The sequence below is a fragment of the Cyanistes caeruleus genome, chromosome 5 (genome assembly GCF_971803275.1).
Source record: "Cyanistes caeruleus chromosome 5, bCyaCae1.hap1.1, whole genome shotgun sequence".
Classification (NCBI taxonomy): Eukaryota; Metazoa; Chordata; class Aves; order Passeriformes; family Paridae; genus Cyanistes; species Cyanistes caeruleus.
The window spans coordinates 79,218,320-79,237,114 of record NC_141705.1 but is presented as its reverse complement, the minus strand read 5'-3'; the positions used below and the strand labels follow the sequence as shown (position 1 = coordinate 79,237,114).

At 39.0% G+C, this 18,795-nt stretch overlaps 1 protein-coding gene across 1 annotated transcript; it reads left to right on the top strand.

Moving 5' to 3' along the window:
• Positions 1–759: 759 nt before the first annotated feature.
• MYOZ2 (myozenin 2) lies at positions 760–16,445 on the top strand. Its single transcript, XM_023926517.2, has 6 exons — positions 760–835; positions 1,381–1,484; positions 6,499–6,668; positions 8,110–8,239; positions 9,604–9,787; positions 16,017–16,445. The coding sequence occupies exons 2-6, from the start codon at positions 1,409–1,411 to the stop codon at positions 16,246–16,248; spliced, it is 792 nt and encodes a 263-aa protein (XP_023782285.1). The 5' UTR covers positions 760–835; positions 1,381–1,408; the 3' UTR covers positions 16,249–16,445.
• The last annotated feature ends 2,350 nt before the right edge of the window (positions 16,446–18,795 follow it).

Genomic DNA, 18,795 nt, shown 5'->3' with positions numbered 1-18,795 from the left:
TCCCTTCTGCCACTGTTTTACTCTGTCCAAAGTTTGTTGATGTCTTGAAATGTCTGTGCACTACAAATCACACATTTCTTTGATAAAATGACACAACACTATCCTGGAATGCTGGGTATTAGTGAGCTTCAAATTGCTGGAGGTTTTTTGTCCCTAATGCGCAAAGAAAGTGAAGGGATTTTGAGTAACAGTTTGTGAGGCGTGTGCTCGTTGAGCAATTACTCCCCAGCACGTATAATGCTGAAGAAAATCTCATTTCTTTTCCAGAGCAGCCTCTGCATATCAGCCATCTGCCACTGACTTTAGCCATCAGCCCCTACAGAAGCACGGTTTCATCTTTCACTGAAGGATTAGCCCATGCCATTCTCATCCGCTATAGTCTTGCCTATCTATACACTTAACGCCTTATTTTTAAATGTCTCCTTCCTGATTAAAACACACAGGTTATAATTCTCAGGGGTGATGAGAAGATGAGGAGATGATCTCTACAGCTACCAGGGGGGGCATTCCATCAAATTTTCAATCAGCTCTGAAAGGGATATACCCTCCCTTTGTTGTGGGTGCAGCAGAATCTTTTCTGTTCTCTTCTTTTGCCAGGAAGATATGAGTGGCTGGAGTGTTGGATTCTATATATAACTGGTTGATGTCAGCTGGATGCCAACCCCTTTGGAGAGGATCAGCCCCCCAGTTTGTCTCAGTACTAGGTACCATGCAGATCCCAGCACAAGGGTACAAACCATCCAGGACCAGGCAGGTCATCCCCATGCATAACTAACTTCTGAAGCCTCAGCTAAAGGGTTGACATCGCTTTTTATCTGCACAACAAAACAGTAGGGTAAGTGTATTGTTTCCTGAAATGTTTTGACATTGTCTGTCCTACAAACTGTCATATACAAGACATTTATGTAACCTCTTGACTCTGCAACTTTAAAGATGTTTATATTTTTACTTAGACAGAAATGCACCTTCTTTAAAGATGCCAGAGGAACTAGTTTCATTCCTCAGATTCTTAGATTAACAAATTTCAAAATGTGACATTTCTGAAAACATAAACCAAGATGTAAATTAAAATTACTTAGGAATTTACATCTTGCAGTATAGTGAGTAGATGTGAGAAGGCCTATACCACTGACACTGATTTTTGCTGAAGAATTTATGTAACCAGCTCAAAGTCCATTCCTTTGAATCTTCTATCCATCAAAACATGTCCTAACATCTGTCTGCAAGCAAGGACTGCCAGTGCATTTTGCAGTGCATTATTTCTCAGTCAGAAACCCCTGACTTCACTCTTCAGCCCTTCTAAACAGGCTGTTGGAAATGAAAGTTGGCCGAACTGTGCGCGCTGGCTCAACAATATAAAAATGTGTTGTTTTTTTGCAGCAAGGAAAAATCGTATCAGGAAATCACAATGTTATCAGACTCTGCCCTGGCCAAAGAGAGGAAAGAGCAAGCATCAGCCATTATGGATGAAATACACAGAAATGGTATAGCACTGAACCCAGCTTACTGCATATGCAATGTCCTCTAGCCCTCCCTAATACAGTTTTTTAATCATAGAGTTTAACTCTCTTACAGCTTTGTCTCTGGGTGTTTTGCCATAAATAATCTTGTGGGAGTATCATGCTGCCTATGGTAACTAATCCTTTTGTAGTTGCCTCTTTTCATTTGAAAGCTATTTTCAGATGAACAACTGCTGTGGAGGAATGAAGTAATCTAACAGCTGATGTACATTCTGCTAGGATAGCCTTTCAGAACATTGTTTGGGGTTAATAACATGACTTCATTCCACTTTAAAAGGCTATCTTCTAAGAAACATCATGATCTGTACCCTTTATTTTTTTTCTGTTTCACTCTGCTTTTTTTATATTAATGATAAAAAAATTTGACACAAATCTTTACATCTCTGTTCCTCTCAAATCTTGTCTTTGTAACTAACACATTTTACTAGCTTTTTGGCATTCTCTCTAATGCACAGCCACCAATTAATCTTTTTTGACAGAAATTTTACTTCTCTGTAGTTGCACTGATGAAAATGCAGGCACTTGTTGGAAGGTTGTTTGATTTTCTAAAACAGGTTCTTGATGTTATGCTTCTAGCATGACACCTCTAGAAGCAATTAACTCAGCTGGGAATACAAATCTGCTTGGCTCACATTAGGCATGTGCTGGATGCTTTTGAAGAGCCCTCCAATTCTGCCCATGGAACCTTTTTTACCATCTACATGAAAGACCAACTTTCTAAAAGTGATAAGCACCCCACAAGCTTCACTGCAACCACAGGAAGCTGCATTAATATTTAGGATTTATGAAAGTTATACCACTTTCATGGGATGAAATATTGAACATTGAATTCCAGTTTTGAAAACATTTAGAGTGGACTTTTGTTTCAAAGAACTTGTGGTTGGTTTCTGCACTCACTCAGTGACCACTGTGATTGCATAAAGAGGAGGGTGAGAGACTAAAGAATTTTTAGAACAAGAAACTATGAGTTTGCCTGGTCCTACTCCTTCTGATATTTCCAGAGATTTTTTTTCTCAAGTTTCTATTTCTAAGCAAATACCTCTTTTCTATTTCCATTCTCCACTGAACATGCACTCAGATCTGAAAGCCAGCCTGTCCTTCCAGATTTCATTACAACCTCTGTTTTTTTGGGGGTTTTTTTTTTTGGTATTGTAAACCCAAGCACTACATGCGCCTGAAATAGCCTGTAAGCTCTTCAGGGCAAAAAGAAAAAAAAAAAGTATTTCATATGTTTGTTTGGAACCAGGCATTTCACATGGTAAATGTTGCTACTATTCATAGCAATACTAATAAATGTAGCATACAGCCCTTGAAATCATTGGCGTATCTGGATAATCTGTACTGATGCTTAACATTTGCCTCACATAATCTTCCCTTTTATTATTTACGTATTATCAGATTTGCTGTCAAGATTCATACTCATAGTTATAGCAGTTTATCCTGCAAGATATGCTGTGATATGTGGCCACTGAAGGCAATTCTAACTCTTCAAAAAATTCTATTTTTGACTCTTCTCTGGATGTTTGGGGTATTTATATGTTAAGAAAAAAATGAAAGTCCATGAAATGGGCATTATAAGAGACTAAAATTAAGACAAGCTCAGTGAAGCCAGATAGAAAATAGAAAGATAACCAAAGCTGTGGTGACACAAAGTAGAAGCCAGTTCTCTGGGATCAAATCTGAAAAATCCTCTGAAAAACCAAGGAGAAATCTGGCATTTAATTGGCTAGATTCAGTTCAACTAATTTTTGGCATTTTGTTTTGCCCCGATTTGTTAATTCAATTATCTTAATTTGAGATCTAGAAGGTGAACTGCTGTATTTCTGGGTTTCATATTCCTAATGACAGTCCTGCAACTGGTAATTACATCAAAATTAATTGTACGGTTCCAGCCAGTCTCACAGCCCTGTGAAACTCTCCACTGCTAACACAGGTACACAATAACAGAAGGCTCTGTAACACAAAACCTAGCACCTTGGAGTGGTGTAAGCATTCCTACTCCACTTTTATTTCAGGCCTTTTTATTATAATGCTTTCAGGTAAACAGTGACTCTCCATTTCCTTGTTAAAAGATATTCATAGCAGAAACATTTGTTGGTAAACCCCAAAACCAGCCAAGTTTTTTGGCAGTGTCTGAGACCACCTGGGCAAGACTGGTGAAGACTGAAAGTCCACCTCTGCTGTTTGCTTGTGGGACATGACTTCATCCCATTTTTTAGAGAAAATGAATCATAAAACGCTGCAGGAATAGACACCAACTGTAAACCTCCTTACAGTCCCAAAGAGAAACTGCATGATAAATCAGTCAGTGCATGCAGTGACCTCCTCAAGCCCTTGGTTTGACACTTGTCAGACTTGGGCTAACCAGAACATTTCTAAGACTACTTGGTAAAGGTAAACTTGGATGTAAATATATATGTTTAAGGAAGTCCTTGGAGCTCATAATTTAAATCTCATGTCCAGGTCTATATTATTTCTTAAATGCAGTCTTCAGTATCTACATGATTAACTGTCTTTCCTGATGCAGTTAAAAAAAGTTTATTTATGATACTACACCAAACACACTTTCTAATATTTATTATTTAATTTTGTAGTCCAGATTAAGATATTCAGAAGTTTGTTCACTGAAGGATTAAAGGAATATTAGGTACTGAATCCAGGGGGAGCTGTATAAATCATATTTACATACAATTCACTGTAATTTTAAGCACAGGACAAGAAGGACTTAACAGGACCAAATTAAAGAAATGAAACTAAAAGGTTAAGATTAGGATTAAACTATGAATTAAGTGTTCAATATTGTCTTGCAATGTCCATCGATGACATTAATGTCTTCTTTCTCTCATCCCCTAAATGTCCTCCTTCTCTCATCCTCCATCACCTTATCTGCACTGACACTGAAACTATCCCTAGACACATCATAAAGCTAGACAGATGATTAGATTTTACTTGGCAAGGAATTCAAATGAACTTTACACTTATGATTTTGGGATGCTGCCTGGATACACAATAGAACACAACTGTGGCTTACAAAGTAGCTTGGAGCCTTCCGTTAACATTAACAAGAACAGTGTGTATGTAAGGGAACAGCAAGGCCCAAAATAGATAACACCCAGAGTGTCCCAGAAGAATCCCGAGTGCTTTGGACAGAGCAGTGCAGTTGCCTTGGCTCCCCGGTCTCTGAGGATGTGCACGCTCCCCATTCTGTGTACAAACAACAAAAGCTTTTCTGTCTGAAAACGTTGCTGATCCGTGGGGTGAATTTCTTACTTCTTACTAATATAAAACCATCCAGCAGTCTCTACCCCCACAGTCATTTTGAGAAATGATAAAACAAAAATATGACTTGAGGTGTAAACTGCAGGCCACAGGCCAATAACCAGTGCAGTTATCTCCATGTCAGAGCCAAAATCCCACCACTATCAGTCACTGATAGGGCTACACTGGGCAAGCTGAGTCATTTTCTTCCATGTTAAGAACCCTCTGTTTTGTAACTAGCTCTTAAATAACAGGAGGTTGTTAGGATTTATTGCACATACTATTTTTAAAGGAGAAGTGCACAATCCAGCTCATGATAAAGTTAACTTGCGCTAGTTCCGCTGAAATCCACTGCAAGCATTCAATTGAAATTAGTATGGACAGAAATGGATCAACACTGATGCACTCCAGGGCCCATCAACTTGTTTGATTTACTGGGTGGAAAATTCTTGTCCATCCAGCTTCAGCTAAATATTTAATATACCTGTCTCCATTAAGTTTTCTTAAATGTCAGCACATCACATTGTTTTTCCAGTATAAAGTTACTAGGAGACACATGCCAGGCTGAACATGCCGTTTACTCAAAACACTTCATATGCAATATTGACTTTGGCATTAGGTACCTTCTGCAGTTAATTAATTTGTAATGTTAATTTTAAACTGGGCTTCCTGTCTGTTTAGTCTCATAGCAGGGCACACATTATGTACAATTTGTCCTCATTTCCTTTTAATGTAATAAAATACATGTCAAAGTTCATAATTTTACATCCTGGGGAACATAAGAATATGTGAAGCATAGAATGCCCTATTGTTGTTATATTTCTTAAATTCTGCAACATTCTAAGCAAAAACAAACAGAAAATAGTTTATTCAGTGTTTAAGCTTCTGTATTCTAAGGTTTAAGTTTCATCTCTAGGTTGGGGACATTCAGTGAGAGCTCAGTCACTAAGCAATTCCTTGCTTGGTGCCACCAGCATCCCAGCTTCCAGAACACCACCATGAAGATGACCACAGGAATTCTGACATTCAGAGTTCTTTTTTTATGATCCTGATTGATCTCCCCTTCCCTTGCTTATGCATTCTCTTTTTCAAATTCCACAGGATATGAGTAAAGACATAGAAGAAATTTTTCCCAAGTGGTGAATAAAGAAATACACATCCAGTACTTCAGTTTCCTCTTGGAGAGAATAAAACCCAAAATGTCCTAAATTAATGAATTCCTAGAAGCACCTTGTAGTTCTTTGTTAGGACTCTCATTTTCCACATCTTGAGCTTTATTTTGAGAGCTAGTTTAAAAATGGTATTTAATAGAGACTGGTAGGTATGTTTAAAAGAGGTTATCTCTTATCTATCCAATGCAGAAACTTAACTGAAGGTTTGATGTGGGAAGCTGGGATCAGAAAGAGTTTTGTTCCCAGTTTCAGCAGAAGCCAGTTTATACTAGCCTGCTATTAATATAGTGCGTAGGACACTATAAATCTTATCTTGATAACAGCTAATTTGGAGCTTGAGGTGCTTATCCTCTTTGAAAATTCAGGTTTGTGGTGCTCAACAATCTCCCTCAAAATTCTGGAAGAAGGCTTAATTTCACTAACACCATGTGACACCGTGCTATGTGCTAGCAAAATATGCATGAACGTGTGTTGGATTTCAGGTTCAGAGCATGGAATATCAGACATTTCAGACAAACAGAGGTTTGTACTTACTCATTGCATTGCAGTCTCACCCAGCCTGAACCTTGGAAAGAAGGTCAGCACGCCCAGAGATATCATGGTGGAGGAATTGTCGACGCTCAGCAACAGAGGGGCCAGGCTCTTCAAGCGACGCCAGCGGAGATCTGACAAATACACATATGAAAATTATCATTACGTGGCAAACAAGCCAAGAAATGTGAGTATTTTGTAATGGCTTCTTAGTGATTCTACATCGGGCTCCTTGGGTGCTCATGATACGCATTGTGTGTGATTTACTTGTAGTTTCAGGAAAAATAAAAGCTAAGTTCTAGAATGAGGATAAGAAGAAGTGAGCCAATTGTATTTTATTAATTGAGATCCCATAGGCAAATAAAAAAACCGAAATTTACATTTCTTTTTATATGATATAAATATTTCCAACATCTTTGATCACTTGCTCAGCAGAAGTTAAATTACACTAAAAAATAAAAGGGGATAAAAGGGGATCAAGTTTGAGCTTTGATAAATCTGCCTTTTAAAAATATATCTGCACAAAAGAAGTCCTATATAAAAAAATCTGAATAACTCCACTGAGCACCCAAGGCTATTATTAAACACTATTATTTAAAAGCCCATCTATGAATACTGTCCCCCCATTTCTCCCTCTATTGAGGGATTAGAAGCTACACAGATAAATTCTGAGCACACCGTCAATCTTGTCAGAATTCTGTACACAATTCCATGATTTTGCTACAGTCTGACAGATCCATTTCCCTCTAGTCCACTTCTCCCCCCAAAACCACAAAGTACACATGGTTTACAGTCAGTATGACATTCCAACATATGAAAAAATGATGCCTCTGGCTCCTGTTCCCTCCCCTAAGTGTCTATTTAGCACCGCTGGTGGTGCCTGCACCATCTTTAGGATTCCGCCTGCCAAAGTTAATCTTTCTAACTTACCTCAGGATGATTAGAAAACATTCTGCCTTGATCATTTTTTGTTGTTGTTTCAAGTTTAAACAAGTATTATTTGTTTGCTTTCCTACTTCAAGAAACTCTTACTCTAAACCAGTCTATATTTAAATTGCTTTTAGCCTATGTGTCATAGCTAAAATAAGATGCTGACTTCTTATGAGACTCTAATTCTATATTTATGCAACAATGATTAAGCCTTCAGATGTTTCCTCAGAACCGATATCCCAATAGGAGGGTGGAAAATAACAGCATATCATGAATCTCCAGAAAGTGACCTTCACTGAATTTGTTATTTCTGCTACAAATAAAGGAAAAGACAATCCCAAACAAAAGCAGTTCAACAAATGCAGCAAGCTTTCAACCAATAAGGAAGAGATGCTTTGAAGAATCAATGCTTTGAAATTCAAAGGGCTCAAACTTGCCAGATTTCTTGACCCTTTGGGTAGCATGGGTGCTCTGTCTGGCACAGAACAGCTTCTAGTGTCTAGTGACCGAAAAAAAATGCTCATTTTTGGTTACTTAGGCAATTGAAGTGTGAAGGGAATACTGTACCAAACAGCAGGACAGCGTGCTTTAGGATTGTACGCGCTGGGAATCAGATCTGAGCCGTAAATCAGAGCATTACTGCAGCCTCCCCAGAGAATCCCATGCCTGAAGTGCTATTTCTTCCTGTCTGAATGCAGCGTGGAGAGCCCATCCAGAGTGTCAGAATGGATGGCCTCAGTGTGGAAGGGATCCCCCAGCATGCCCCGATGACACCTCCCAACACGCCCGACCCCCGCAGCCCTCCACACCCTGACAACATCGCCCCAGGTAATATGTGAGTCCACAGACACTAAACACATTCAGTCTCATTTCACAGCAAAGAAATGACCATTTTTAAGGCAGTATCTCCAACAAGGATGGACTAATGGACTAATATTAGAAATAGACACATTTGAGTCAGGTCAGAACTTCTCCCAGAAGTGTAAAGTGATGCTCTTAGTTGATTGTGTTCATTTTTAAAATATCTGATTTACCTTTTGTACTACATCTCTCTAAACTGAAAACGTATCTTAATATCAAGAGAGACTGCTCCCATATATACAGGCCTTAAAAATATTGACAAAGAGATCCTCTGATTTAAAACCACATTTATATACTGATTTTTCCTTGCCCAACCATTGTTTCCAATATGAAACACCCTGCTCAACAGTCAGCAAGCTATTCATTGTAATTTAATTATCTATAAATGTAAATCCAAAGCCACTAAGTTTTGCTAGAACCCTTTAGAGAGGAGTAACTTTAAAAGGAATTTGCCTCTGGCTGCATAAACTGTTCTTTTTTAAATCCTTAACTGTGAGGGTACTGTTGGCTTTATTTAAAGGAGTGAATTACAAGAAGGCCTTATTTTGTATTCTTTAAAGACTAGAGAAGGCTAATTTGTTTTAATTAATTTATTCAGTGATATAGCCCTTCTTCCTGTTTATGAATTATCCATGAGCAGACCGTGGTTTTTACAAATTCATTCTTTGTTCAGAATTACTCAATGCATGTTTTGTGCAGACCTTTTCCAGTCCATGTAAACTAGGTCAGTCCTGCTCTGCTGGTGACTGCTGAGGCTCTGTGCATCCCTTGGCCAAACACAATGCAAACAGAGGTAACTTCCCTTGCTAAGACATGATACAAATCTTCAAGCCTTTCCTTAGGCAAAAAAGCCCTGGTCAGAGTAAGCCATGAGGAGATTTAGGCTTAAAGAATGAAATAGCATTCATTTAAAGACCAAGATGTAGATGTACTTGTGGAAAATTTCACTCAAAGAGGTAGAATTATCTTACTTTTAATCAACAGTCTCTTTTCAACATATTTTTGTTAATTTAGCCCAAGGACTTTGTAGGTACTCTCTGATTTCAAACAAATGCTTACAATAGAAGCAAATTTATAAAAAAACAAAATAAATGTAGCTTCAAAAGAAGTTGGAATACTTCTTTTAGAGCAGTTACCTATCTAAAAGGCTACAGATTTCCCCTGCCAGATCTCTGTTTCTGTGTAGCTGTGGCCTGGTGACTTTACCCAACTGTTCATTTTAACTCGCTGAGAAATTCTGCTGTGTTAGTTCCTGCTCAGTGCAGAATGGTGGCAAGGAAGCAGAACACACAAAGAGTCATTATAATCATTTTACCTTGATCACACTGCAGGATATTCTGGACCACTGAAAGAAATTCCTCCTGAAAAGTTCAACACTACTGCTGTGCCAAAGTATTACCAGTCTCCCTGGATAGAAGCCATTAGGGATGACCCAGAACTGCTGGAAGCTTTATATCCTAAACTTTTTACACCTGAAGCAAAGCCGGAACTGCCTGACTACAGGAGCTTTAACAGGTAATCCTGAATGAACACTGAATTTTACTGACCAGAGGAAAATTACTGTGAAATAAAATGTTTTTACACCAGCTTTAAAAACCTACCACCTGTGTTTGCAAGTGTATGCATAAACATGAACACTCACAGAGATTACAAGTGGTAAACAAGAGCATTAAGGAGAAGAATAGTCTATCTCTAAGGCATGGGCCCAAATTCAAACTGTAGAACTAGGAATAGAAGCTAAATTGCAAAAAAATATTGAAAGAAAGAAAGAATCAGAATCCAGTGCCCAGAGAAGTTGTGGATGCCCATTGCTGGAGGTGTTAAAAGCCAGACTGGATGGAGCTCTGAGCAACCTGATCTAGCAAAAGGTCTCCCTGCCCATGGCAGGCGGGTTGGAACTAAATCGTCTTTAAGGGACCTTCCAACCCAAACCACTCTATGATTCTATGATTCAGTGCACTCAATAAATAGGAAATATGAGCTTCAAAGTCCTTTCAGGATGCCTGCTGTTGACTTCAGTTGGTATTGTCAGATCTCTCAGGCAGAACTTTGTTTCTAAGTTGTATAATGCAAAGTACTCTTTTTCTGTTTCTTTTTTTTTAATACAGCTCACATGGTTTCATTTTAGGCAATGATGGTGCAATGAACTTTATCCCACAACTAATCCCTCACACTTTTGTTTTACTGCTGTATAACATTCTTTATTTATTTGACAACCTTCAGCAACAAATTAACAGATTAAACATTGTTTTACTTACATAGTAACTAGTGTATCATGGCTTTCCATAGAACTTCTAGATACATGGACAGCACTGAGTTTCTAAAGCTTTAAAGCAAATTCTTACTCATGTCTTTTGCTTTCTTTCATTGCATCTACACTATTTTTATTTACTGAAGTAATGGACAACCCTGCTGAGTTCTAGACAGCTGAGCCAAACCAAAACCCCTCCTCAAAAGGACAGACAGCAATCTATTGAAAAACAAAATTGTTCATGGCAACACAAACTTAGAGAAAAATACCACAAACATCACTTGTCTTCCTGATGTTGATGTGGGCCTCAACCATGAGTGCAAGTACTAAAACATCACACAATTCAACACCCAAATTGGCACTGCAGACACTGCATTAGTTCTGATTTCCTAGCAGCAATATACAGTGCCGTGTTAATAACTGAGTCTGTGCGGCACGCTCTTCCCGGCAGACAAAACAGCAAATCCAAGTCAGAGATGTGCCACAGCTGCCAACATCAGAACAGTAACAGCACAGTTTATGTACTGTGCTTATTGTAACCTAAAAGTACATAAATTTAAAAAAAAAAACAATAAAGAGCCCAAGAAAAAAAATCTGAAGATACAAATAGATGGAGACAGAATCAGCTCTCCCTCTTACAAGAGGTGCTAGTCATTATTGTGAAGGACAGCATCAGACAGGGCACAGAGACTCCATTAACAAGGATATGTGTCTTGAGACAGTGTCTGATGGCTTCTTTGTGGATTTTAAGGCTGTCTCTGTGGCCCTGTGTTCTGTTAGCTGCCCTCTTTACAACACTAACTATTTGGATTTCTTTCTATGTGGAGTTTCTTTATATATGACATGGCAGAACTGTGACTCACCATTTGGATGTCTGAATTTCTTGAACATATGTGCATTCTTATAAAGGAAAAGTCAATATTCTCCCTTGTAACTGCCATAAAAAACTAAAAAATTTGGCACATAAATCCAGGCTGTGAAACTGGTAAATTCAATCTAAAAAATATATAAACATAGTCCACCACAAGTCTACTTCTCATAGAAAAAACCTGATATCCAGTAGAGAAGCATGGCTGGTGGTCTTTGCTGTTATAGACTTATGTTTTCTAGCAGATTCAAAAAGAAATGGAGAATCTGAAAAACTAAAATTCAAGATAATAATCTCTTGGAGATGATTTTACAGCCATGGTTTAGATGTCTACACTCCTAAAAATGCACAGGAGAGTGTTTGAAGATGGGATTTTAAACAACACACTGTCATGTCAGCAGAAGAAGACTAACTGGACTTCTTTGTCTAGATCCTACTAAGTCATTCTGTGCATCTGGGTCACAGCATCCTTGGCCTGCTTAATTGCAGTCTTGGAGGGAAAGCAAATGATACTGTATTAAACAATTAAAGTGTGATATAATGGCATCATTTTGTTATCAGCGAGGCTATCTATCTAGGCTTTCCATCCTACCTCATCATCCACTAAAGTGCCATTGTGCTTGTTCTCCTGCAAAGCACTGTTACAGTCACCATTAGTCAGGAGGGGGTGCGGTTAACAGCAAGCCTGAGCCATAGGATTCCCAAGGGAAATGGCCCTGAGATCCTTCCCGGTTCATTCACTGGCGTCTGTCGAAGTGGCACTCAGACTTTACAAACCAATTTAGGCACCTTTCAGCTTTCCTTGTTACACAACAAACTGGAAAAGCAGCACAACCTGAGCAGGTAGGGAGGTCTGATGTGTTGGAACTGAGGCCCACATTCACAGCTTAGGAGTATCTTCAGCACTAAACAGCATCCAGATTTTTTTCCCAGCTGTCCAGCAGTGAAGAGATGACTCTGGATGCTGCAGCAGCACAATTTTTATAACACTAAGGGACTTTTTAAAACAAATAAGGAATTTATAGAGGTATTTTTTAGAGTCTAGTATTCATTTTAAGCTGCAGGGACCTTGCAGTGCTGGCAGGTCACTGGAGGAAGAGCCACGGTAGCAAATGTCAGGAGGGTTTGTGCAGTGCAGCAGGGCTGTCAGTGAGACAGGCAGCAGAGCCCTGACTGGGCAGAGGGCACTGGGGCTCAGAGGGGCTCTGAACACACTCTGAACACCAGGCTCCTCTTTCTCCTCCTCAGAGGTAAAACAAATCTGTGCTAGCAGAGAAAAGCAGCAGAACAGACCATGCCATCTGGCTTCTCTTGGACATTCATTCCTATTAGGATTGAAGAAGCATTTACTAGTGAAAAACTTTCTTGTCGCTTTTACCAGTGTGGAAGCACCAAGTAATTAATCTGTGGGAAAGCAGCATGAATCTGCATTTGCTGAGGAGTTTATAATATTACTTAAATTAGTACCTTTATTCCATCTGCTTTCTTGGAGCTGGATAAAATGTCAGAGGTAGGATTATGAGTAACATACAAAGCACCACATCTTACTCACATAGGACAAGCAAGTCAGACTTGTTCTGCCTCTCCTACCAGATAAATTCTCGCTCAGCATTCTCAGTTCCAGAAGACTACTCTTTCAAAAGCACTACAGGAATTCAGTCCATCTGGACTGGGCTCTGTTTTCATTGATTCATGGATTTTGAAGTCTATTGTGAAATGCTAAGATAGAGAGTCTCACAGAAATTTTGGGTGCTAACTTGAAGTGATGAGAGATTAGTGGGAGCTGAGTGCTTAGCCAATTCCTTAGCCCTCAAATACCTCTGTGAAATTAGCATTAGCACTTGCATTAAGCTCCCGTGAAGCTCTGAGCATTTTGCAGGGTCAAAGTCTTTGCTCCTATGTCTCGTTTTTTAGCAGAATTAAGAATAAGCAAAATGTTCTATGAATGATGATCCTGCTTTAAAATGTGAAACTCACATTTTTTGTGGTTATGTAACCAGAGGTGCTAATCTAATGCAGTTAAAACATTTCTTCACTTTCCCAAATCATTAGCTACAAGCTGTCTCCTATGTTGAGAAAATACAATGTTCAAAAAGAAAGACTAAGGGTAAAAAGTTAAAAAGAAATCCTGTTAAAACGACAGCTAAAAATAAACATGATTGTGCCTGCTATTGTTAAATCAAGCACCTACTTTTTAGGAATATGCAAAGTGAATATTAAACAATCTGTTACACTTCCTGGTGCTATTTCCTATGGCTCTGAACCAGGATTTCCACCCTTATTATGAGCAATGACTACTGGAATTTTTCAGGCATGAGATTTAGGCTTCTATACAATGAATCAGAGCTCAAGTAGCCCAGCTGATGTGCACACAACAGAGGTCATTACACCACCATGTTGTCAGACAAGTTATTGCTCACAAGAATATATTTACTGCTGCTGTGAAGGAAAATCAACATCTCCTAGCCAATTACTGTACTCTCCTTTCTGTCAATCATCATGTGCCCCTGGCCTATAAGGCAGGAATGCAGAGTTCTCTGAGGCCAGACTTTGGATAGCAACCGCAGGGGGGTATTTTGCCACAGAAGATACCTGAATTTCCAAAGAAAGCCCTCCTGCTTTTGTTACATACAGGAACATGCTCTATTTAAAACCCATAAATACCACAAAGAGGATGTTTTAGACAACAGAATTGTTTAGCAATTTATACAACTATTATAATTCTGTTTATTTTAATTATCCCTTTAATATACATATCAATGATAATTAAACTTCACAACAACGTGAGAATGTGTATCGTAATTAGGGCAGCAATTAAAACAATATTTATTATCCGGTGAGATGTAGATCACTACATTCACTCTGTGCCAATTACCAAGCAATTACTTCTAATCAGTATCATACGGTATCCCTGTTGACATTGTGACCTAGAAGACATCTCCACAAGAAGAGCTTGATACCACAGGCTCGATACCAACTTTGGATAAACAATTTCCTTTGACCTCAAGAGAGTTTAATGCCTGGGCTGGCTGCTGCTGCAACATCTTGTCTTATCATCATTTGAGACACATTTTTAGAGCTTGATCCAAAGCAGTGTTCTTCTCTCAGGGAGGGTGCAAGCCCAGAGCTTGCATGATTTTTTATATCTCCCAGGATTGATGCTTCGGAGTTAACACCATCCCCTTCAACAAATGCTGCTCTTACCAAAATGCAATGAATCATCCACGTAATGACAGAGCAGCACCACTTCTTCTGTGGCACAGACGCATTTTTCTGAACTAATCTTTTTGTGTGTGCGTACTTAATTCATAGTACAAAACTTAGGGGATTTATCCTGCTGAAAATTCTAGACAGACCTTCAAATGGTCTCTTTTAGTTTCTGTTGGTATTAATTTCTCTGGGCCTCTGCTATTATACCTGGAGCCACTGGAAGTATATTCCATCAGATCTGTTCTTCTATACCACACACAAAATATACCAAGGGTGCTGAAATTCCATTTTAAAAAAATTCATTTTCCCATGCCATTGCATGGCTGGTTTTGCAGAAATCAGGTGCTCTTGTGCAGTTTAAAAATCTGACACTCTTCACTGGCTAGAAAATATCCCAGCAAAGTTATGCAGCTGATTAAAATGCAGAGCACATACCATAGTCTGTTTGTTTGTACAAAGGAGGCTGGAAGAAGTGACAGGAAAACTCAAGGGGTTTTTTTTCAGGCTGAAACCTGTATATACAGAAAATCAGGGGAGGTATTTGGAAATACTGTTGTTTTAAATTATTTGCAAATGCATGTGAAAGTCAGTTCCAGCTTAGTATTCCTTATCTTTCAGTTTCTCAGGCTTACTGCCCGAGGGAAAATTTACATTTAAATAACATGAAAAATGCTGGCTGAACAGTGTTTCAAGGTTTAGTTACATAAACATTTTCTTCAGAAACAAAGCTGGTGTATCAAGTCCTCACCCATTCCCTCCTTTCCAGAGCCTGTTGTCTTTGGCTGTTCCTTTCTGCTTCACTCATTAAGCTCCACTCCTCTTTACTTGTATTGCTGCAACTGTTCGAGCACACTGTTATAAACCAGATTGTTGAAATAATTTGGATTTTGAAGTGCTCCTTTGTTTTGAAGGGCCTTTGTTTAACCCAGATCACAGAAGTGACCCGAGTTTATAGCACAACCCACATAGATTCTAACCGGTACAACAATATGGTGCTGAAACACAGGGTAGTGGGAGGAACAAGCAGCTGAGGAGAGGAGAAAATGGGGTGAGAAGTTTCTGAACTAATTACTTGCTAGAGAGAATGTGTTGAGCTACAGTTTCAGACTTATCAACTTATCACCAACAAAATAAGTTTAGTAACTGTGACTCACCAGTTACAGGGTTTTCTTGCAACATCTTTTTCTCTCGGCTTTTCCATCCATTTGAATTTTAAAAAAGGCTTTGAGCTTTATCTAAGGGGAAATTAATTAATCAGATCTTAAAGAGAATTTCCCAGAAAAAAATCAGAATGCTTTTCTCCAAAGCTTGAAAATGTAAACAAGGAATTGGAACAAAAATCTGTTATTTTCAGCTTCTGGCAGGAAAAGTATTTTTAAAATCACATTTAACTTTTATTTCTCTGATATCTACAGAGTTGCCACTCCCTTTGGTGGTTTTGAGAGAGCATCAAAGCTGGTTAAATTCAAGGTACCAGATTATAATATGCTGATGCTAAACGATCCCAGATTCATGATCCTTGCAAACCCTCTTGCTGCCAGAAGATCCTTCAACAGGACTCCCAAAGGATGGACATCCGAGAATATCCCTGTAGTGTTCATTCAGCCTGCAGAATCCAACACTGTTCCAGAAACAGAGGACCTGTGAGAGAGGCTGCATTCTACATGGTACAAAATGCTGAAAGCTGCACATCTGTGAATTTTTGGTCCAAATATTAATAAAGCCTACTGACAAAATTTTCCCTTGGAAGCTGGAGTATAAGTAATAATGTGGGATGCAGTGTCTCTTTTCTGGCACCCAGTTTCATCTGTAAACATGAGCTAAATAAAGTAACTTGGAAAATATGACAGTGATACTTTCTATTTGTGTTTACGTGTTCTTTTACTTTCTGAAATCTTTGCATGTCATTTAAGAACAAGTGTACCAAGAAAAATGAAGTGGCACTACTCTCAAGGGCCTTGATAGGTACGGAAATCTAGGGAAAACAACCAAGCAAACTCTGCATTTAATGCACCCCAGGTCCTGCCTGCTCAAGATAAGCTCTGACAAACCACCTTTCTTCCCAAACCCTGCCTTTGGCCCAAGGTAAGAATCATGTCATTACTTCAGTGACAGCAAGTTCAGGCCATTTTCCTCCTTTCTGACTCTTCCTCAGCTGTTATGATGCACATCCGTGCCTGTGTCACCTGGATTTGTTTACAGAAAACTCAGTAAATTTGGCAATGACAAGGATTACGTACTGGGATGAAAGAGTACAGAGGTATTTCCTGGATGTCTAGAATGTTTGTATTATTCACAAGTAAAAAGCCCAGCAATGACTGGTTATGTCAAACATACAAAAATAGTATCACCAAGCTGTATTAGCACAAATGCTTTACTTACTAGAAAGAAATGTCATAGATCTTTCCCCCTACATCTCTACTGGGACTTAAAAGCATGAGAGAGTCCTCGCTCTTGATATACTGACAAGCTCTGACATTTTATAAATATCAGTATACATGTTCTTCAAATGTCACTTCAAGGCAGGTAGCTGGCAAAGGAAATTTTGCCATCCATTTCCTTTAATTTACTTTGTCACACAGTTTTCACAAATATATGTACAGGTCCTGAACAGATTTAAGAAATAAAGAAATAAATTTAAAAAAAAAAAAAAATCCACCTCATTGACTGAGAACACTTTCCTAGTAAGGGAGCATCTTGGGAATCTTAACTGTCCACATTGTACAACCATTAAATGGACAATGAACAAATATGAATTCTTCAAAGCTAAAGATGCAAGACTAAAGATAATAAAAACTATGCTGAGGTATAATACAAGCAAGTTCTGGGGGAATTAGTATTTTATGAGCATTCATAAGGCTGTTTGAAGAGAAATATGAGAAAATTGGTGCATAGCACATATACACTGAGGACTGTGAAGGGGGGATAAATAATTTTTACTGTATTCTGTGTAAAAAATAAGCTATACATGCAGAGCATGCCACCTTGCTTCTTACACAGCACACATAATGGCAATTTTAGTTCCCTGTTTATCCATGAATCCACTGGAACAGAACGGGCTCTGGAGGCTTCAGATGTTTGAGAGGCACTGAGCCTGCTATGGACATGTTCAGCTGAAGGTCTGAGCAACAGAAATCGCCGACAGCTCTTACGTTCTGTCTCAGCCTTCTCAAAGGAGCTGTGTCACCACAAAACCGGGAGCTCTGTTCCCCTCTCAGCTCAGTCTTTAGCTGCAGAATTCAGGAGCCCTGTGCCTCCTGTCTCGCAGCTCTGCCACCAGAGAGCTACAAGCACACCAGGCTGGAGCTCTCCCTGGAAGCTCAGCTGGCAGGGAAGAGTCTCAGGCACACCGTTCAACCTTCCCGTACTGAGGGGCTTGTGCCAAACCACCTGCTGGGAAGAGTCCACTCTAAACTCCTCAACCGTGCCTGGGAAGGGTTTGGGAGAGTGCTAATTGGCAGAGGGAGAGCTGTGCAATGTGCTAAGCATTCAACAGCAGGCAGGAGCCAGTGCTAGTGTCCAGGAATGTTCCCTGGCTGCATCAGCCTGGATGGAGCCTCATTGTGCAAGTCCCACTGCAATAAACAAATCCCTCTGCCAAAACCCAAGTCGTTCGCCACAAAGGAACATCTCTTGGTAAGACTGGGAATTCAGAAGTCCACTGTTAACTTCATTGGGTTTTAGGACTTGCATTTATTTCTTCAGACTGTTATATTGCACTTGAAATGTATCCTATAATCAAAGGAAAGCTGTAGGGGAGCTCCTGAAGGCTTCTTTTAGCTGTAACAAATACAGCTGCAAGAAGAGATTGAATGGGAAAACACACAAATAACAGATTTCTACCAACAGACACAAACACAAGTTTGTAAGTATTTCAGGAAAAGTGCATTTAACACCACGTACATTATATGACAAGACATTCATATTTGCTTCAAAAAGAGAAAAGCACCAAAGTGTATGGTGAGAAGGCAGAAGTATGGTGAGAATAAATATACAATAAAAACACCTAAAAGTCTTAGTTCCCAAAGTTCTTTCACCTCATTTTTATTTACATTAAGGTACCTGTTGCAGCAGTATAAAGGGAACTCAAAAATTAATGCAAATGTTTTCACTAAAAGTGTTGAATTGAGAAAATACATGTGCTATTTCCCAATCTATACAAAATACCCTATGATCACAATATGAAAAAGATAA